The sequence below is a fragment of the Poecilia latipinna genome, unplaced genomic scaffold (genome assembly GCF_001443285.1).
Source record: "Poecilia latipinna isolate Pla-1442-1.1 unplaced genomic scaffold, P_latipinna-1.0 Scaffold126, whole genome shotgun sequence".
NCBI lineage: Eukaryota > Metazoa > Chordata > Actinopteri > Cyprinodontiformes > Poeciliidae > Poecilia > Poecilia latipinna.
Genome location: NW_015112742.1, coordinates 224,198 through 244,273, shown reverse-complemented (window position 1 = coordinate 244,273; position 20,076 = coordinate 224,198). Strand labels below are relative to the sequence as shown.

General features: G+C 40.8%; 3 protein-coding genes across 7 annotated transcripts in view; 1 reads left to right on the top strand and 2 right to left on the bottom strand.

Annotated features, from left to right (window-relative positions):
* Window positions 1–5,615: 5,615 nt before the first annotated feature.
* Window positions 5,616–10,156, top strand: plin2 (perilipin 2). The gene is made up of 8 exons (XM_015028494.1): window positions 5,616–5,719; window positions 5,920–5,965; window positions 6,228–6,423; window positions 7,102–7,184; window positions 7,339–7,624; window positions 8,369–8,544; window positions 8,645–8,761; window positions 9,481–10,156. Exons 2-8 carry the CDS (start codon window positions 5,936–5,938, stop codon window positions 9,937–9,939), a joined length of 1,347 nt encoding a protein of 448 aa, XP_014883980.1. The 5' UTR covers window positions 5,616–5,719; window positions 5,920–5,935; the 3' UTR covers window positions 9,940–10,156.
* Window positions 10,157–10,560: 404 nt separating this feature from the next.
* On the bottom strand, window positions 10,561–13,515 carry cdca9 (cell division cycle associated 9). 2 transcript variants are annotated; one of them, XM_015028496.1, is made up of 11 exons: window positions 13,413–13,515; window positions 13,210–13,337; window positions 12,988–13,119; window positions 12,739–12,779; window positions 12,606–12,657; window positions 12,446–12,513; window positions 12,296–12,363; window positions 12,117–12,212; window positions 11,832–11,913; window positions 10,847–10,933; window positions 10,561–10,748 (listed from the first exon to the last, which is right to left on the bottom strand). In XM_015028496.1, the coding sequence occupies exons 2-11, from the start codon at window positions 13,319–13,321 to the stop codon at window positions 10,707–10,709; spliced, it is 780 nt and encodes a 259-aa protein (XP_014883982.1). In that variant the 5' UTR covers window positions 13,322–13,337; window positions 13,413–13,515; the 3' UTR covers window positions 10,561–10,706. The 2 variants fall into 2 exon arrangements, with proteins under 2 accessions (XP_014883982.1, XP_014883981.1); XM_015028495.1 differs by lacking the exon at window positions 13,413–13,515 and having other exon boundaries at window positions 13,210–13,406.
* Window positions 13,516–15,489: 1,974 nt separating this feature from the next.
* dennd4c (DENN/MADD domain containing 4C) overlaps window positions 15,490–20,076 on the bottom strand; it is a 42,838-nt gene continuing 38,251 nt past the window's right edge. For 3 of the 4 annotated variants that reach the window (XM_015028490.1, XM_015028492.1, XM_015028493.1), the window contains exons 28-34: window positions 19,731–19,929; window positions 19,542–19,652; window positions 19,319–19,456; window positions 18,942–19,059; window positions 18,114–18,270; window positions 17,972–18,036; window positions 15,495–17,466 (exon numbers count right to left, since the gene is read on the bottom strand). In XM_015028490.1, coding sequence (XP_014883976.1) covers window positions 17,330–17,466; window positions 17,972–18,036; window positions 18,114–18,270; window positions 18,942–19,059; window positions 19,319–19,456; window positions 19,542–19,652; window positions 19,731–19,929 — 925 coding nt within the window. In that variant the 3' untranslated portion in view covers window positions 15,495–17,329. Of the gene's footprint in view, window positions 17,467–17,971; window positions 18,037–18,113; window positions 18,271–18,941; window positions 19,060–19,318; window positions 19,457–19,541; window positions 19,653–19,730; window positions 19,930–20,076 lie in introns of all 4 variants that reach the window. The other variant, XM_015028491.1, reaches the window with a different exon arrangement.

Genomic DNA, 20,076 nt, shown 5'->3' with positions numbered 1-20,076 from the left:
TTTAAAGCCAGATCTCAGCCTCAATTCCCCTGTGATCTTCAAAGCCTGAAAGGACAGCCGCTCTCCTCCTGTCTGCTCCCTGTCTTCCAGCAGCGTCTCTCGCTGTGTGTGATCCTGAGGTGTGACACTTTCCCAGTAGCCCACAGGTATCTGTTACCCAGCCAGGAGGGCTGGCTCGCCGCCCACATCACCTGCCTGTCTCAGAGGGCACAATGGAGCTGATAGATCTCCAGTCCCTGGGGGTACAGACTCTCCTGTACCCGCCATGCCAGCTGCACACCAGCAGAACCCGCAGGAAACAGACACAGGTCCCACTGAGTTTCCTTTCATCGTTCAATGGTCCTCAATGGCCAAAATATGATTCTGCGGATTTAAACCTGAAGAGATCGAGGCAGTCGTTCTCTAAAAACCTAAAATTCATTGTTTCTGGATTACGAGAGGAAGGCGGAGTAGCCAGAGATAACCCACGCAGGCGCAAGAAGAACATGCAAACTCCATGCAGAAAGACCCCGGAGCCAGGATTTGAACCCAGCGGCTTCCTGAGGCAAGGCAGAGCACCGTGCAGCTCGTATTAAAATTAATCTACAAAGTATTACTATCCTCTAATAGGTGGCAGTAACAAAAATAAAAAAGTACAGCTCACTGCAAAACCAACATTTATCTGCAAAAGGTTTAAAACATGAACAACGTATGTGGGTGTTCGTAGAAACCGTCAACATTGGCGCCATCTGCTGGATTAAATCTGGAAGTACTAAGCTTTACACTACCCGTTTTACTTCATTTGATTGCTAAATTCATCAAAAACGTTTTTCCTGGGGGCCACTTGTCGATTGCCAAAATGTACTGTGAGATCAAATAAGCAGCACATTTTCTGGCACGTCCCAGTGTTTACCGCAGGAATCTGCACCTTGTAAATCTGATGTGAAACGAGAAGTGAGACGAAATGAATGTCTTTCTTTGGCTTGGACTGTGGCAATTTGAAGGAAGTCGAGTGGGGACAGTGAACTCAAGTTACCCCAGATGATGTCACTGAGGGGTTTTTATTTACCCAAGGTGGAAAAGTCAGAGAACTGTGCCTTCAGTCTGCATGAAAATGTTGTACAAACAAGGATTAGGAGATACTAGACATCCACCCATTTTATAAAGCTGAAATATGGTGCAATTGCAAACCAACTTTTACAAATTGTGCGAGAAAGTTTGTTTGGAAGTAGATGTTTAAAGACCCGGGTCTGATTTGTCGTTTGTTTTTCCAGTGAGAATTCTTCCGTTTTCCAACTTCTTAACCTGAAAAGTCCCATGCAGCCCCGTCACAAAGCTAAGTTTGTGATAGAAAAAAAAATTAAATCGTAATGAATAAATTCAATGTCTGAGTTTTATCCCCACACAATTCAACTGCAAGACAAGCAAATATATTTGAAGGATAAAAATAAAAGGAAGAATTTATCCTGGTTACATTAGTGGCAAACTTTTGTTGGAATACCTTTAAAATTAAATTTTTCTATTGGTGTTTCTTTCAAGATAAACCTCAGATTTTTGACTCAGTCATCCAAAACATTAAATCTTCCCAGTTTAAGTCATTTTTCTGACTGTGGACGTATGTTTGGATTCACTGTTATACTAAAAATAAAAAATAAAAAAAAAATTAATTAATCTTCAGGTTTCAAGCACAGAACTGAAGATTTTTATTTGCAACAGTTAATCCGTTAATGCACTTTGACAAAAACACCAGTTTCAAGTAGAAAGAGGAACAAATCCATGTGCAAGAACAGTGAAGGTCAGGGGTCATGTAAAGTGTGGTTGAAGTGTAACCGACTAGTGTAACTTACGAATAGATAAGTTGAGAAACTTAGATTTCAATGTTGAAGTTACAGTTAGTCTATCTTTCTAAGTTCAAAAAGGAGGATAATAAGTACAAACAACCATATTATCAAGAATGAACAGATTATTTAATACAACTTGAAACAGAATGTTACTGTACAGTTTTTTTTTTTTGTTCCAACATAAAGTGTCCACCTTTTTTATATCAGGCAGTGTATTTTCTTTTGGTTCAGATTCCTTATAGTTCAGTTCGTCCTTTGGAAGTTTTGTTTTTTTTAGTTCAGTAATTTAAGTCAGTCAGTCAAGTCTTTGTTAAATGGCCATGTGTTTCTTTGGATCCAAAATCTTATCTTATCCAGTGCAAAGTAGGCAGCGGATCCAGCAGTCCCAGGTCTTGGGTTGAAACCTGGAGCTCAGCAATCCAATCCAGGCCTGCGATGCTGTGCAGCTGGACAGTCTTCAAAGTTGAATGGGGTTCTAAAAAAAACCAACCAGAGAAAATCACAGTAAAAATGTGTTTTAACGGATCTTCTTTTCTCTTAACCGTTACCGGAATTGATCAAGAATTTATCTTATAGCATGCAGTAATTCGCACAACGTGCTACAGCCAGCTACGGTTTTCTTCTTCTTCTAATAATTTTCTGCTGTCTAAACCAGAGTGTAACTCACAAGCCACCTGCTGGCGGTTTCTGGTATGACAAGAAAACTCAAAATGAAAATATAAACTGAATTGCTGGGAACATTAAATAACAAAACAAAATCCTACAGAAATAAAATACTACTAACAGTATCACACATATACATGTGGGTTACAGAAGCTTTGCCAAAATGCAAACAGAAACTTGGGAAGAGCAAAGTGACCACATAAAAATAGAAACAGAAAACTTACAATACTAACGTTGTCCAATATCTCTGCTGCCAGTCTAATGCAGATCATTTTATCTGTGGTGTTTTTATTGCTTCAGTGTCAAAGTGAAAGTAAAAAAAAAAAAACTAGAATAAAGTATTAGACCTCTGACCGCTGAACAGAAGTTTTTGAGATCTCGCGTCGTCATGCGAATGAGTCACAACCGAGTGCTCTTTGATTCACATTGAAGCTGGCCCGGGCCATAAAAGGGAACATGACGTGTGCCATAAAACACGATCCGATCAATGTCCAGTACAACGTGGAGTCACAACCCGCTACGTGTTCGCTAACGAGACAGGAGTTCTGCTTTAGATCCTGCGGCAAATCAGCACCAACTTGAAATTTTTCATCCTGACAGACTCGCCGTGGCTTTCTGAAGCCAACATCTTCATATGGGCTTGATTTGATCTACTTACAGGCTAATAAATTGAGCCCAATGGTCCCAGTGCGTTTGCCAGCTGAAGAAGCTAAAATGTGAACATGTGTTTCGCCATTTGGCCTCCAAATGCAAAGCAACGGTGATTCTGCACATATGATTGATTCGACTTTTATTAACGTGTATGGAAACAGAAATATGCACCAGAAAGAGAAAAGAGATTGACCGGTGTTCAGCAAAACTACTTGCATCATTAATATGTTCAGGAATCCATGTTAAAGTGTATTACACGAGTCAAAAAAAATAGGCAACGTGCGCCACAATTTGTACACTTCTCTGTAAGCTCCACTGAAATCCCTCCATTCTAAGTGACTGATTATAACCTTAAAATAACCAGGAGATTTTATTCCTGTACAGGATGTTACAAAGGGTAATAAAAGATGGGGATCGGACTTGGAACTGGAGCATGAATCATGCTTTTATGTGTTTGTATTGCAGCAGCTAATCTGCTGTCATTCTGGCACGTAGCTTTCTGGGCCACATGGACAGAAAAAGCTCATCTGTTATAAACTTTGCAGTCATTGTCCCTCTCATTGCTGATGATTACTGAGAGGCAAACAGGATGATAAATGTGTCTCATTTTGCCTGACTGTGGGATGTGGACACTTTTTGTTACATTATACTGCTAAATTATATCTGATATAGATCGCTGCTTTAAGAGGACAACTTTTCAGTAGACAGAGTCCACCTGTGTGTAATTTAAGCTCATTGTGACTGTAGATGCTCTGTGAAGGCCACGGATGTTTGCTAAAGAACATTAGTGGACAATTAGCATCACAAAGACCAAAAGTATACAGAAGACAAAGGGGAGAAAAATATGTGGAGTGGTTCAAACAGAATCATCTCCCCCACTAAAACTGTCTTTCCTGACCAGACAGAAAAACTGGCTAAAATAACATCTTTTATTCTGAAGGTCCAAAGAGCCTCTTGTGAACACCTTAGCACCACAATACATTAAAGATCTGCTGTTGTTGTATCAACCTTCCAGACCCCTCAGGTCTTCTGGTTCTGGTTCTGCTATGCATCCCCAGAACCAGAACCAAATGAGGAGAAGCAGCATTCAGCTTCTATGCACCACAAATTTGGAACAAACTTCCAGAAAACTGTAAAACAGCTGAAACACTGACTTCCTTAAAATCTTGACTAAAAAGCCACCTGTTTAGAGTTGTATTTGAAACGTAATCAATTGCAAATGTAATGATGGCTCTTCACTTAATGTAATGTTTTGATTGTTGTTTTTTTGTTGCATGACTCTGTGTTTTTGTGTTTGTTATGATGTAAAGCACTTTGAAATGCCTTGCTGCTGAAATGTGCTCTACAAATACAATTTGATTGATTGATTATACAAATGCACACCACACTTTTCAGAAGTGTTTTGGTGAAGAAGAAAAAAAAACATGCATCATGCTTAGTTAGGTTATTAGCTGTATTTGTATGATTCAAACCAGCAATAAACGTGATCACTAGTCTTTACACTATTATTGTTAGTCATAAGGAAAAACACTAAACTATTATTCACAGAGTATTCTGTCTTAATGCTCTGTATTTGGAGATTTTCGTCTCAAACCTGGGGTATTAGGAAGCTTGTGAGCTCAAACCATGAGAAGAAAATCCCCAGAGGAGAAGTTTCTAGAATTTTACTTATGTAACAGAATCCCAGAATAAAATTTGTTACAATTAAAACTCATTCAGGATGGGAATGAGCCATGCACAGCTTTGAAAAAGAAAATGTTCAAGTGTTTGGGTCTATTAGAGGTCTAGGAGCAATAAATGTAATAATTGTAGTTGTAAGATGTTTTATTTGATGAAGATTAGAAATATTTGATAGATTTTCAATATGTGGGTCAACTAAATAGGGTCTGTGATCTGTGACTGGGAACTTATTCAGGGTGGACCCCACTTCTCACACAATGACTGCTGGAGAGAGGAATTAATCCTCCAAAGTGAAACAAAGATGTTAAGACATTTGTACATTTTCATCCATGGATGAAATGTGGTATACCTGCTTGCCCATGGATAGTATCAGAAACTGAGGTATTTTATTTATTTGTCTGTTTTATTTATTACATATAACAGATTAATTTGATTAAAATCATATTTTAAAAATGTATCCAGTCATTAAAACCTATTTCAACAGGTGTGTGTAAAAATGTAACACCAGTGACTTTGATTTTCAACTTCACAAATAAGGAAAAATTTAATAAAAGAAAACGAGTTTCTAAATGGATAACACCCGCCGTCATGGTTGACAATTCACATTTTTTATGTTAAAATATTTCACTTGTCACCGCTTTGTTCGTTAGCTGACAGGTGAAAGTTCATGCAATCAACCTGCTGAATCGCCATTGTTGCCTCAGAAGAAATCCCCCATTACTCTGAACTTCCACCTTCTCTAAGTCACCTTTGTTCTAGAATCATTGCGTCACAGCGCCATGCCTCATCTCGCGATATTTTTTTTTTTTTTTTCTCCCAGAGCGAATAAATACAGCAGCTGTTGGTTCGTTCAGGTCATCCGGTGAAGAAAGTGACATTTGTGAGTTATCTGTCGCCTTTATTCGGTAAGGTTTTTTTTGTTAGTTTTTTTTAACGCTTTATTGAGAAACAACCCGTTTTCAGCTGTGGTATTTAAACAGATACCGGAATTACGGTTAATAAACGCTGTACTACGGAAGTAACTGCTTATTCCTATAATGGTCTTTGCTTTGTTTGCATTTCTTCAGAAGAAAAGTTGTTAAAGTCTAAATATGTGTTTTTGCAGATTTCTGAGAGCAGAAATGGCAGCAGCTGAAGTTATGCCAAATCAGGTGAGTTTGGTAAAGACTGTCGTGATTAATTACCCTTCCAACACAGGGTAATTAATACTTCAGGTTGGCATAAAATGAACACAAGGCTTTTTGGTCTGCAGCAGTGGTACCAGCAGAGATTGGTGCAAAACAGCGCATCGACATTCACTCTGTATCTCAAACATTGTGAAAAGAAACATCCTCATGTATTGCACACTAAAAATCTCACTCATTCAGTGTTAAGAAATTAATTTAAATTGTGTTTCTCTGCATTTGCTCACAGAGTGTGGTGGAGAGGGTAACCAGCCTCCCTCTGGTGAGCTCCACCTACAGCCTGGTGTTCAGTGTGTACTCAAACACCAAGGACAACCACCCTTATATCAGGAGTGTGTGCGAGGCTGCGGAGCAAGGGGTCCGCACCATCACCTCTGTGGCCCTCACCACGGCCTCCCCCATCATCGGCAAGCTGGAGCCTCAGAGTAAGACAGATTAGAGGACAAGTAACGCATAATGAAACCTTGAGGGTCATTATGTGCTGTTCTGCTGAGTCACGTCGCTGGAATTTGAAACAGGATGGTTAGCCCAGACTCCTGACTCTTAATCCAGTTGATCTTTCACCTCATTAAGAGGTTACATAAGTATTCACAACTCTAGAATTCTTCAGATTTCATATTCAATTTGGATTTTGTTTTGATGAAACAAGATAAAGTGATAAAGATTCAAGTGTTTTTCCAGGATTGGACAGGACTTAGTTGCACCCATTTTTCTTTTTCACAACAGAAGAAATAAAGCATCCCCGCAGCATGATGCAGCCACAACCATGTTTAGCATTATTGGGGATTGGTGCAGTGTTATTTATTCTCCCCATCAAACCTTTTGGGTTTTGGATGTGTTAACTATTTAGATAAGTAGTTGCACTGGGTTTTATTTTGGCATATCAAAGTAAACTGGACTAAAATACAATGGAAGCTATGTAACTTTTTGCTTCCATTATGCACTGATTTGTGTTGGTCTATAGTAGAATCCCACTAAAACACATTCAAATCTCTGGTTATAAAGTAGAAAGTGTGAAAAAGTTTAAGGGATGCTCAGGTTATCTCGACGTTTTTTGCTTCAGAAAGTCTCACGATAAATTTTCTCTTTTGCTCCATCTACAGTTGCCATTGCCAATGACCTGGCCTGCAAAGGTTTGGACAAGATTGAGAAAACTCTGCCAATCCTCCACCAGCCCTCTGACCAGGTATGGCAACAAGCCCAGTTGCACAACACTGATGTGAGCTAATCTCCCCAAAAAAAAAGCATTGATCATGTTGACCCATGCCTTTTCTTCCACGACCTTCCACTTTTGGCTTCAATCATTTAAAAAAATTCCCCTCTCTCTCCTTTTCCCCCAGATTGTTTCCAGCGCCAAGGATGTCGTAACCACCGCTAAGGATGTTATGACGGGAAACGTGTCTGGAGCCAAGGGCACCGTCTCTGACACACTGAGCACCGTGGTGGAAAAGACCCGGGGCGCGGTCCAGGACGGGATGGAGAGGACCAAGGCTGCCGTCAGCGGGAGTGTGAGCACAGTGCTGGATAGCAGAGTGGTGCGGCTGGTCAGCAGCGGAGTGGACACGGCCCTCACTACGTCCGAGAGCCTGGTGGAGCAGTATCTGCCTCTGTCAGAGGAGGAGCTTGGTGAGTGGAAGTTATTGGGTAAATGCTTGGAAAACAACATCCAGACACCTTTATTGATTTATGTTTTGTCACGTTGCAACCAAAAGCCTCCATCTTATTGGGATTTTATGTGATGGGCCAGCATGTCAAGTAGTTATGAAGGGGAAAGAAAATTGCAATGTGTGCTTGAGATGTAAATCAGATGCTCCCATTTGTTATACTGTCAAAAAAAATGCCTTGTTGCCATAGTTACGCATCATAACTGTTCAAAAGTAAAAAAAAAAAAAAACAGAGACCAAAAATCCTTCCAGCTGCACAGGATCCAAACCCAGAGTGAATAAATGTCCAAACATGTGACGCCTCAACCAAAAAAAAAAAAAAAAAGTTCTAAAGTCTATAAAAAGAACAAGCAAATCAGAGCTAATGTAACAGAGTAGCATGCTGAAGTAGCATGCTGCCACCATGAGCAATACAGTTCCAACATTGTAAACAACTAAAAAAAAAATATCTAGCAGTTACATAAAGCTGCATCATGGGCCTGAATTTGGTTCCCAGAAAACCAGGCTTATCAGATAAATGCTAATGTGCATTAGCTGCTTTTTCCCTCCACCAGCAACACAATGAGGAGTTGTTCAGAGTGACACTCTGGTACAGCTCAGGCTTCCTAATACTCATTTATTACTTTCATGGCTAAAAACGTTGCATATGCAGTGGCTTGTGGCACCTAAATATAGTGTGTTTTTGTTTCCCCTCGCCTCGTGACAGAGCTGGAGGCTAAAGCCGCGAAAGGCTTGGAAAATAAAGAGAGTTACTACGTCCGCCTGGGCTGCCTGTCCACCAAGCTGAGGAAGAGAGCGTACACCAGGGCCGTGGCCAGGATACAGGAGGGCAAGGAGCGCAGCATGGGGTTCATCTCCGAGCTCAACTCCACTGTTGACCTGGTGAGACTTTAACACTTAATGCTACGAGAATCGATGTAAATTATTCCCGTAAAGTGTGAAAAAAATCCCGATTCTAAGATTAAATCTTTCCTCTCTCTAGATGGAATACGGCAGAAAGAACATCAACAATGCTAACCAGATGGTGAACGACAAGCTGAACGCATTGGTCCCGAGGAAATCCGGCAGTCCGACCAAGGAGAATGGTCACCATGCGGAGGTAATTCACACAGGAAGCCAACCAATTAGGATCCCCGTGTTGATTTGAACAAATTTCTCTCAGATTAACCAAATCCAGCCAGGTGGCTAACAGTTGGAGCCTTGAGGAAGAACACATTTATCCTGCTTGGCTTCTCACCACATTAGGACTTCATGTAAAAGCTTTACGGATAATTAATGAAACTCTCAGCGTCCTGGCCGCGTCTTACATGAAACCACTTATTATGCTGCGCAGGAGCTTTGGTTGCATCATGAGGGTTTACTAGTCGTTCCAGGAGGATTTAGGTCCAGAACAGGAGGCAGAGCCAACTCGCTCAGAGCCTTTAAATCTAGCATGATGGGAAAGGCTTACGTTTAATTAAAGCCACTAAAATTTATTGCCACACCCTCGTAAAGACATGTGAAAATATAAATTACTCTTTTATTGGAGTAACATGATCTAACTGGGAAAATAACATTTAGTGAGATTCAAAGAAAAGTAAAAAGAATGGATTTTTGCAGTTAAAATTATTTTAGGGCTAAAACACATTTCTGCCTCAGATGTTAACTGCTTCTGCTGCTGAAGCAGTTTTTTCTTCATACCAGGTTAATGACTGGTTCTCATATGCTAGTTATACATTTTCCAAATATGTGTTGTAGGTTTTACTTCAAGGCAGTTATTATAAAACTGATAAAAGACCAAACCAAAAATGTTTATTTTAAATCATGTTCTCGCTGCAGGTGATCGAGTCTCGGACCTTGGCCCTCGCTCGTTCCCTCACCCAGCAGCTGCAGACCACCTGCCTCGTTCTGGTCTCTGGCCTGAAGGGACTCCCCAACCACATCCAGCAGGAGGCGCTGTCCCTCAGCCATTCGACAGCACAGATGTACAACGGTTTCAGCCGAGCCAAGGTGCTGGGAGAGCTGCCGGACAGCGTGCTAACCAGCACCAGGGTCCAGCTGGGCAAGATGAAGGAGTCCCTGGACAACGTCATGGATTACCTGGTCAACAACACGCCGCTCAACTGGCTGGTCGGTCCTTTCTACCCGAGGATGAGCATCCACAACGAGTCGTCCGCAGCCGGCAGCGAACAACCAGAGAACAAAAACTCCCCGTTCACTGAGCCGCAAACTGAGGAGCCTGTGGAGGTGGAGTCACTTCATTCCCAACAACAGTTCACTCCAGATTCAGACAGCTGAAGTCATTTCACTACAAAGTCCTTAATTAGCGCTAAATGCTTGACGTCTGAGTACAGAGGTTAAGCAAACTACACTATTGCTTTTTTATTGCAAAAGTTTCCCTGTGATCTTTTTTTCCCCCTCGCATAAATGTCTTTATTTTCCAAGCCTTTGGATTTAACTTGACTAATGCTAATCTGTTTAAGCCTTCAGAAAATAAACTGGAACTATAAACTTCTGATTTTCCACTCGTCATTTTAAAACTTTTAATCCTATGCCAGTGAAACTGAACATTTAAACAAATAGTCGTATATCTGACCAATAAGTTGTATTACGTCACTTATAAGGGGACGTCACTCAGATTTCATCGATACAAGAGAGCCTGCAGGTTTAGATGCAGCTGACCATCCCTGCAGCATGACATTACCACTACCTTGCATTATTACACAAATATACAGAAAAAAAAAATCTGACATTTAGTTCATTTCACGTTCAAAAATGCAGCACAGCTTTTATGCAGCCCATTTCTGCCCACAATGTCCCCAGTCAGCCCATTTGAAAACAAAGATTTTCATAATTACTAGCTGTCCGTTTTTAAAAGACCTTGCAGGACATTTAGGAGAAAGAAAGATTTCACAATCGTACGGTATCACCAGTAAACTTTATTAGATAAAAAAGCAAACTATGACATTTATATTTCTTAATATTACACATTATAGTCGACTGTGCAGACGGCAGATTAAAAAAAAAAAAAAAGTCAAGCCCAGCAGGCTGGTCCAGGTCAAATATCACTGAATGTGACTGTGCTGTGCTAAATACTCCATCAGACTCTGAAATTCCCAAATCCAGGAAGAATGAATGATTACTACTATTGCACAAGGTTTCAATTCACTCAATGTGGAAATGCTGTAAATCATAAAGAGCTCACCGTAAGCTTCTGAATCTGGCACCAAGCCACATCATCGAGCAACTCCAAGTTGATTTTCTCCTTTGTCTCTTCAGAAAACATCAACATCTAGAAAGAAGGAAAAACTTTACATGTTAAAAAAAATATTATTTAAATTCAAATTTCAAAAGAAAAGCATTTTAAACTATAATCTGAAACGGCATTAAACCTCTGACAATATGCAGGTTAAAAATAAATTTAAACATTTTAAAAACCAAAACTACTTTGGAGCTTCATGTCCCTCAGTTTATACCGAAATCGGCATGTTGAAGTAGCTCTGCTACATTAGTTCTGATTTGTTTCACTCAAGTTTTATCGATCCTTCCATTAATAGAAAGACTCAAAGCAACAAGTAGCCTGGATTCAGGTGCAACAAGATGTTAAGTTACACATATTTCTTCCTCTACAGCAGGAGTGTCAAACTCTTTTATTTCTGACCACATAAAGATCATGAACATACTCAAAGGGCAAAATTTATTGATAAAACTACCTCTTAAGCTGTTAAAATATGAATAAATAAGCGTCTCTGCATTCGACGAGTTCTTAAAGTTAAATAACTTCCTCTCATGTCAATTTAATTTGGCAGAATACAGATAAAGGCTGCTTTAATTTGATAAAATAATTTAGGTGCACAACTGAAGACTATTTGTGTCTGTTTAAGAGTCTAAAGGGCCACATAAAAAAACTTATGGTGGGCCAGATTTGGCCCCTGGGCCTTGAGTTTGACGCATGTGCTCTACAGCATTGTTTTCCAACCCTTATCTTCAAGGGCCCACTGTCCTAGATATCTCCCTGCTCCAGTATATCTGAGGCAAATGATTGCATCATCTCCTCCACAAAGGGGCCCATTAATCACCCATTTATCCAAGTGTGTGAAGTCAGAGAAACACAGAAAACATGAAGTAGGCGAGTCCCAGGATTGAGAAACACTGGTCTACAGCTGCAAGTAACAAGCATGCACTTTTACCTGTCCCTGCGCTGTCGTCACGGTGATGTAGGCTGCAGACCCTGCCACTGAACCGGACAGCTCACCAGCAGACAGAACCGACCTGTATGGATAAATAATCCTCAAGTTCCCAATAATCTCATTCTGACCGTTATTTGGTTGTAAAAACATTCACATCTTGGGCTTCTCTGTCTTACAGACCCATAACTTATTAACCATGCAGCACCGTCACCAGGAGAACCCAATAAAGCGGTGGCTCATCAGTGGTAGATTACTTTTCCTGCGGTATAGACAATAAGGACAGACCTGAGTTTAGGCGTTTTCTGTTTCTGTTCTGGCTGATCGGCAGTTTTGCGACTCGCCAGATGGCTCTGGGTTCGTTTGACCGTCGCAAGAGAAGCCCTGTAGGAAAAAGAAGCACATGCAACTCCTTGACCTTTGGTCTCAATCTGGTTTCAACAACCTCACAGACGTTCAGGTCTTACCTGAGGTTTCCAGCGCTGTTGCTGGTAGCTATAGTTCTATTTCTTTTTATGCCCGTTGTTTTCCCACCCTAAAAAACAAAAAACAGCAGTGAAAAAGAATGAAAATCCCATTTTGAATCATTGTTTTACATCAAACGATTCACGTGTCACCTTTGGATTCCTGGCAGAAGACCTCTGGACTGGGGTGGACAACACTGGCGGAGAATCGGTTGATTTTACTTTGAAAATGAAAAGCGCAAAAATCATAAAATGCCAGGCAAAATACAGCAGCTAGTGGAATATCAGATGCATGAAGAGAACAAGGAATTACGTGGTCCCCTGGGGACTCGCTTGAGGGGATGAGCCATTTCACGGGATTCATTCTGCAAAGAAGAAAAAAAAGGGGGGGATTTATTTATTTAATAAGTCTTTTTCCATGAAGCATAGAGGGAAGAAAGACTCACCTGAATGGCTATAGACACCTCACTGGCTGAAGGGTCCTCCTCTATCACAGAAGACAAAAATTGGAGGGAAAAAACCCCATAAAACAGCAATTTGCATGTATTTTTTTGCTACCAAAAAACAATCAAAATAAAGTCCTTGTCTTTTAAGTTTGGAGAATTGCAGGAATTTTAACAGGACTGTTCAGCTACATCAATTTCAAGTATATTTTTTTAATAAGATCAAGTGGAAAACATAACTGAAAGACTTACGGCTGATCAGATCCCCTACGAGAGTATTTTGAAGAGAAGGAGGCATTTTCATCAGCTCCACTTTAAACACTTTGTCAACTGTTGCCAGCAGACTGTCCAGTTTGGACTCCAAGTGCCTCATGCGGTCCTGTGCTAAAAAGGAATAAAAAAAAAAAAAAAATTAATTAAAAGTGATGTTCCAGCTTGGTGTTTAACACCTTTTTTTTTTTTTTTGCCATCTACCTTCTTTCTCAATCTGTTGGATAAAAAGTCCATGTTTATTTCGTCGCATTTCCCGACTCAACTGGTGCTTGTTCTCAGTATTTGCTTCAATTTTCGCCCGTCGTTGTGACATTTTGTCTCCGTTTCCTCTTAGAGTTAAAAAAGAAGAAGAAGAAGAAGAAGAAGAAGAAGAAACACCCGAAGCCAACGCCAGGAATACACACCTGTTACTCCAGTTGATTTAATTAAGGGGTGTGTCCAATTTCAAGAGCCGATTCGCCGCATCCTTCTTCAACCACGAAAACCGGAAGTCACCTCACCTCAAGTCCTGTTGCCTAGCAACTATAACAACGCTTAACCTAAAAAACAAAACGGCGCTGAAAATCTTACTTAGGTTTTTTTAATCACTACTCATTTAATTATTTTCAAATAATTACAGGAGTTAATTCTTTTTTATGTATGCAAAAGACTATCAACACAAATTTGCTTATTTTTTGTACCGACAGATTTTAATATTTAGGTGGCGTGAATAATTTGATGCAATAAGAACCTGTGGCTGGGGGGGGGGGGAATAGGAATACTATCACCATGTTTCGTTGTTCTATGCAAAACTCCTGTATGTTTTGTTTTCTGCTGCTTATTTTTAGACATAGCATTCATTTGACATCCAGGTTCAAAAATATTATGTCAGCTCCTCAGAAATTTCAGTGACACAAATGTTGTGCAGTTTATTTAATGTTTATATGGTATGTTGGAGAAGAAATCGCATTTTCTGCATAAGTATACTTATGCAGAAAATGCGATTGGAGAAGAAATCGTTAAAAAAAACGTTAGTACGTTAAAAAAACGTTAGTACCCTATACTAACGTTTTTTTTTGTTTGTTTGTTTTTTTTTTCGTAATTTCTACAATTTGCTTTGGCATATTTCATATTAACTATAGTCTAAATCTCATATAATGGTAATCCATTCCTCTCTTATTAAATCTGAATCCTGCAGGAAAATACACAGATTATTCCCAATCTGAGCTTTGATTGTTGGAAGAACTCCTTCTTGGAACACATCTGGATCCTCCAGACAACGCCGTGCTCTCTGGCAGGGGTTGTGAGCAAGCCAACTCTCTTGGATGAGAAGCAACCCCACACAAAGTGCATCAGGAGGCTTCGCTGTTGGCGCAACACACAACGTGGTTTTCCAGATGTTGCAAAAAAAAAAAAAAAAAAAAAAAAGTTAGGGAGGGGGGGGCTCTGAGAAAATAATTTAGCACCATTCTTCTGTATTAAGGCATTTATGGGGCAAATCGATTTATGCATTTTTGCTGGTCTCTTGAGAGAAATGCAACAGGAGTTGTGAAATTGGACCTTTTTCCCTGTTTTTCTCAAATACCTCAGACTGAGGCAATGAGAGGGCTGTGGAATTTCTGCTAACGGTTGTTTGCTGCTGTGCAGACGTCTTCAAAGTCGAGGTTTCTCTTTGTGCTGTAGCTGCAGGGTGACAGCTGCAGCTACCTTTGTGTGATTTCTCAGTTAAAGTTCTTAAAGAGAACTCAAAATATTCAAAAAGTAAATAAAATGTGACATTTTTAAAAAATGATTTTTTTTTAACAGAATTTAAGTTGGCTTTGTTTAGACATAAATGACCTCCGTTGCCCGTCTAGTCATGAGATTTTGTCTTATGTTCTTCCGCTTACTGAAGTGTTTATGTTTTAACCCTTTCCATGGTTCATTAGAAGAACCTTTGGAAAACTTTAACATGCTGTGGAGATAGTTGGACCATTTCAACCTGGTGTATTGAAAATTAGCAGAACACTGGACTTTGAGGACTGGAGATTTGTTTTCAATCCAGCTACAGAGAAAAGAAAACGGGATGAGTGGAAACGGAACTGCTGGAGTCTGTAGTCACTTCAAAATAAGAGCATGAATATAAAAGTTGACATGAAAAGTTTTTCTTTTTTTTCCTGTCCATAACCAAAGCTGCAACACAGATGATAAACTTTGCTCAACTGAAAGTTTACAAAACAGTCTAGCAAATTAGCGCTTCCTAATTAATCTGTAAGAAATAATTTATGGAAAGCCACATGCGCTAAATGTTTTCAAACAAAAATATTGGACAGATGGAGGGATAAATTAAAGAGGGAAGGATGGAAAGACTGATGCATAGATGAATCGCTTTGGGATCTTTTAATCAACAGCAAAAATATATAATATTTGTTGAAAAATTTGCAGGAAATGTATGTGTGAAAAATAAAGATTACATAAATAAAAAAAAGTAGGAACCATAGAATTGACCAAAACACGACTTTGTTTCCAATCAGTTCACAAATTCATTTATTGCAGCGCTTTTAAAGACAGACATTCATTTTATTTCCACAGGATGGTAAGAGATCACTTTCATTTGTTATTAAAAAAAAAAAAAAAAGTCTTCTCTGTACAACCAAGAAAAACTAATTTACATAGTCAGTACAGGATGGAACCCCTTAAAGATACATTTAAAGGGAACAGGATGCTGTTGGTTATAAAAATTATACATTACCAATCCGTCTGCAATCCAAATGTGAATAATACAAAAATAAATAATTGAGAATTTTTTTTTTTTTTTTTTGTTTGCTCTACGATGTGGCTTAATCTTATCGTCACAATGGGTTAAGTTCAGATCTCACTCTAATGCAGTGCAAATGGAATATTTTACACGATTTCTTCTGTACAGGTCAAGCTCCCAACTCGGATCTAAAAATAGTTCAATCTAAGGCCCCGTTTCCCAACAGGTCATCACAGCACTAATCTGATTTACCTCATGCTTCAGCATTCAGTGGAATGTCGCCTCAGAGACTCCTGGCAGAGCGTCAGCAGTAATCAACAAGTTCTGGTCTCCGCAGCTACTTTCAGAAAGGGGACCGGGCCGACTAAAATGACGTCCAGTCTGTGTGTGATAAGAGCGCCTGGCGGGAGGATTCGTCTCATCACGGCGCCAAACTTCAAACTACTTCATTTAAATGTGGCGTGATAGACCAGCAGAAAGGCGCGCATATATGTTAAGTAGAAGAAAAAGGATGCACAGCTGTAATTGAATACTAACGCAGCAATTTACAGAGTTTCATTAAAAAAAAAAAAAAAAAAAAAAAAAAAATTTTGAAAACCCATGCACCATTTTCCTTCCACTTCTCAATTATGGACTACTTTATGCAAATGTAAAAAGTACAAAGAGTGTGAAAACTTTTGAGATTCATTACATTTTTTTACTTTAGAAAGACGTGACGGCTTTATTTGATGCAGGAAAAAGAGAATGGCCCAACTACATATCAGCTCTACCACAATAAGGCCCGTTAGAGCAACTAGTGCAGCAAGTTCCTGTTGAAAAAAAAAGAGGCAGATATTAAAAGCAAACCGAGCTGCTGTTTAGCTTAGCTTGCGTTAGCATGGCTGTGTTGCTTGGGGATCAGTAGTGTGGCACTCCTGCGTTCAGGAGTCGGGTGTTGTTGCGGAGATCGGTACTGGTGAAAGACGAGCTCCCGGCTGCAGGGCGATCTGGAATGTTGTGAATCCGTTTTAGTGATTGACACTTAGTGATTGTCCGCAGCCTCGGTCACCGAAACAAACACGAGCTTGTATATTTACACTTCAACGTCTCCAGGATTCATTAAGACTTGGAAGGAACAAAAACAACAACAACAACAACAACAAAAAAAGGCAACTCTGGTTTCAGATTTCTCACTTGAATGAGAAATATGTACATACAGGTGGTGAAGCTCAGTATGTGTTATTGTCTGCTTTTAGAAAGTGCAAATACAGAACAGTCTGGTTCTGCACTCTGGGACGTATCCGTCTCGTCTGACCTGATCTGGGGGAACTTACAGGACAGAGGAAGTGACTGCGGCGCGGGCAGACAAAACATTCTGTTGGGTAACGAGTATTTCTGAACGCCACGTGTAAAGAAGAGCGGCTCACGTCGTCCCGGGAGGCAAAAAAAACAAACAAAAAACATTTCCAACCCGAAAGCAACGGCTTGAAAACAAAGAAAACAAAACAAAACAAAACAAAACAAAACAAAAAAGCAGCTTTAAAGTACCATGTTCAGCAAAGGGAGAGGCTTAAAAAGTTCACTGTTCCCCTCTGCCACAGATGACCAGTGAGATGCAACCGTCGTTCAGATGAAGGGGGCGCCAAAACATTTCAGACACGACTGGACGCTGGCGCTGGGCGGGCGGTCCATGCGGTGCAGAGACTTGAGCTGCTCCGGGCTCAGCTGGTCGTAGGCCTGCCGGTACTCCCTGTCGAAGGCCTCTGCAGGAGGCAAAGCAGCAAAATCAGAGAAGTTTCTTCAAAAGACCCCACCTTTGAGTCATGTACATTTTATTTTATTTTTTTGGAACGGGGAGAAAAAAATGCTATCAAATTATTTGAAATGAAAGGTATTCATCATTTTTTTTAATGAATCACTGCAACAATGGTCATGTGACCTACATGCTCCCTGTTGATCAACCAGGAATGTAATTATTTATATAAAAAGTATTATGTCAATGTAATTAGCGAAAACATTTTGGTACATTACTGAAAAGCTTCAATGTTATTACATTCAAAATGGCAAAATTATTAGACTATTGGCATGTACTGTGTTTTTGGTCATTATTAAATAAATCATACCATCATTTTTTCCCCCCTTATTAAATATACTCAAATCAAAAGTTGGGTTTTTCTAAAGAAAGGCTTTCAATGTCAGTTAAAAGCTACATCTGATATGATTCAGTTAACAGAAAGTAAAACTCATTAGTCCGTAGGCGTCACTCACCTATGTCAATGTTCTCGCGTCCCAAAGCCACCAGTGAGAGAAACAGAATTTCTCTATAAATGCTCCTGAGAGACATTCAGAGGAGAAAGTTAACGCATCAGGACACAAACAAGCCTTAAAACAGAAAAGCGACGAGGCTGACCTCTGCCGTTTGACGCCGTCTGGACGGCGTTTGATCTCCCGCAGGAGCAGGTTGATGGGACCGTAGACGTCGTTGGTCTGGATGTTTCTAACGACGGTGTTGAGGAGGGTCCGGATCTCCTGGTGATCTGTTGGCGCTAACGTCCCCTTTTTCTCCACTAGGAGCAACAAACAGGAAACAGACTCAGCTCTGACCTCTTCTGATCATGCAGGAAATTAAAGGTGAAATAGTTGTTTTTTTTTTTTATTTGTCTCTGAAAGGTCTTCATATTGGTGCCAATACCCAGTTAGAATTTCCTTGACGGTGTGAATTTAGATGGGACCTAAAATGCAAAAGTCACATTTTGCTCGTCTTTGCCTTCCGTTTGGGTCTTAAATGCGATGGGACAGCACCATCACCTAGCAACCCAAGCGTAGCTCCAGCACGTTTGGTCAGCTAGGTTTACTGCTGCACGTGCTGTTCACTGACTGCTGGAAAAGACAAGTGATTTGTTGTTGACTTACCATTAAGAAACCACTTGCTGCATTCTTGCTGATTGTGCGGGAGGCTCGACTAACGCTTTGCAAAGATGTACGGTTGTACAACTGCACGTCTATTTGCAGCCATTTTCATGTGCGAGTGTAAACGTCGAGTTGGGGGGTGTGGCCTGCAGCAGCTTATTTGGATTTAAAGTGACAGGAGGCCCTAAAACAGCTCATAAAAATCTCACCGTCTAAGAATGATTTTGTATAGCCCATAGACCTACCCTAACCTGTTCAAGGAGGCATTAGTAAGTGGTTGTGTTTTGGTGCCCTCTAGTGGAAGCTGTAAATATCTGCATGCACTCACAGAAGGTCCTCCAGAGGCGGTAGAGCGCTTCCTCGGGTTCCTGGTGCAGGTTAATGTTGTCCCACAGCAGCTGGACGAAGACGTGCTTACTGTCCTGAGACAGAGACGTCAGGGGGAGCTGCAGAAACAACAAGCTTGTTACATAAACACTACAGCTTGTTACTCTTTATGTTATTATTTAAACCACAAACATTATTTTTTAGGGATTTTTCTCACTCTCATAACCCTCAGTAAAATCCAGGGTAAGTCACTTCTACTTAGCTTTGCATTGACACGTGTTAAACTTTTAAAATATGACAAAGTTAAAGGGTTTTGAATACTTCAAGGCTTAATGTGGTTAAACTGTGAGAGTGAATTCGCAGTAGCTTGTTTTGAACCTGGACTCCGTTGTTGCAATGTTCAGAGGTCAGGATGAGGCCCGGCAGGTGAGACGGGAGGTCCAGGCGGCGGAAGTACCATACCAGGTTCCAGAAAATAATCGGATGCTGACTGAGGAACTTGTGGGTGTAGATGACCTGGACAGAGAACATCCCGTTTTAGTACCGAGCGTCGTTTCACGATGGACGACGCGTGAAAAATGCCGAGAGATTTTATTTGCACCTGGTCTCCTTCGTTCTCCAACAGGGTCTCCAGCTCCTTGCGCAGGACAAGAGGGCTCAGGTACGGGACGGACACCGGCTTGGGATTTGGACGCTTTTTGCCGATGCCATCCTGACAAACGCAAAGAATCCAACCAATCGGTTCCAGTGTAGACGCGACCTTCGGCTGTGTGTCTTAATAATCACTGACCGACACTTCGTGCAGGCTGCAGGGCAGGCTGGTGGTGGAGACGCCGTGTCCGGGCCTCAGGGTGTAGTCCAGGCTCTGCAGCGGACCTCCGACGCTGTTGCTGCGCGTCAGCGACGTTCCGCCGCTTCGCTCCTGCTTCCCTGCTGCCGGGTGCACCAGCAGGCCAAGGGGGTCCGACTGGACCGGCTCTGGAACCAGACTGGACAAGGCACAAAGAACAAGAGGAGTCAGGGGAGGGGGGCTATGAGGAACGGCAGCCGTCTTCCACAAAGTTCTTCTAGTTTTGAATTACATAATTACAGATGCTTCTCCTGAAGTCTATGTGCAAAAAAACACAAGATGGATG

Excerpts from the sequence above, each read along its gene's own strand:
- plin2 (XM_015028494.1), top strand. The coding sequence starts at position 5,936 with ATGGCAGCAGCTGAAGTTATGCCAAATCAG. Across the intron at positions 5,966-6,227 it reads CTGAAGTTATGCCAAATCAG|AGTGTGGTGGAGAGGGTAAC; the intron begins GTGAGTTTGGTA and ends ATTTGCTCACAG. Across the intron at positions 6,424-7,101 it reads CGGCAAGCTGGAGCCTCAGA|TTGCCATTGCCAATGACCTG; the intron begins GTAAGACAGATT and ends CTCCATCTACAG.
- cdca9 (XM_015028496.1), bottom strand. The coding sequence starts at position 13,321 with ATGTCACAACGACGGGCGAAAATTGAAGCAAATACTGAGAACAAGCAC. Across the intron at positions 12,514-12,605 it reads GCGAGTCCCCAGGGGACCAC|TAAAATCAACCGATTCTCCG; the intron begins GTAATTCCTTGT and ends TCATTTTCAAAG. Across the intron at positions 12,364-12,445 it reads CTTCTGCCAGGAATCCAAAG|GGTGGGAAAACAACGGGCAT; the intron begins GTGACACGTGAA and ends TTTGTTTTTTAG.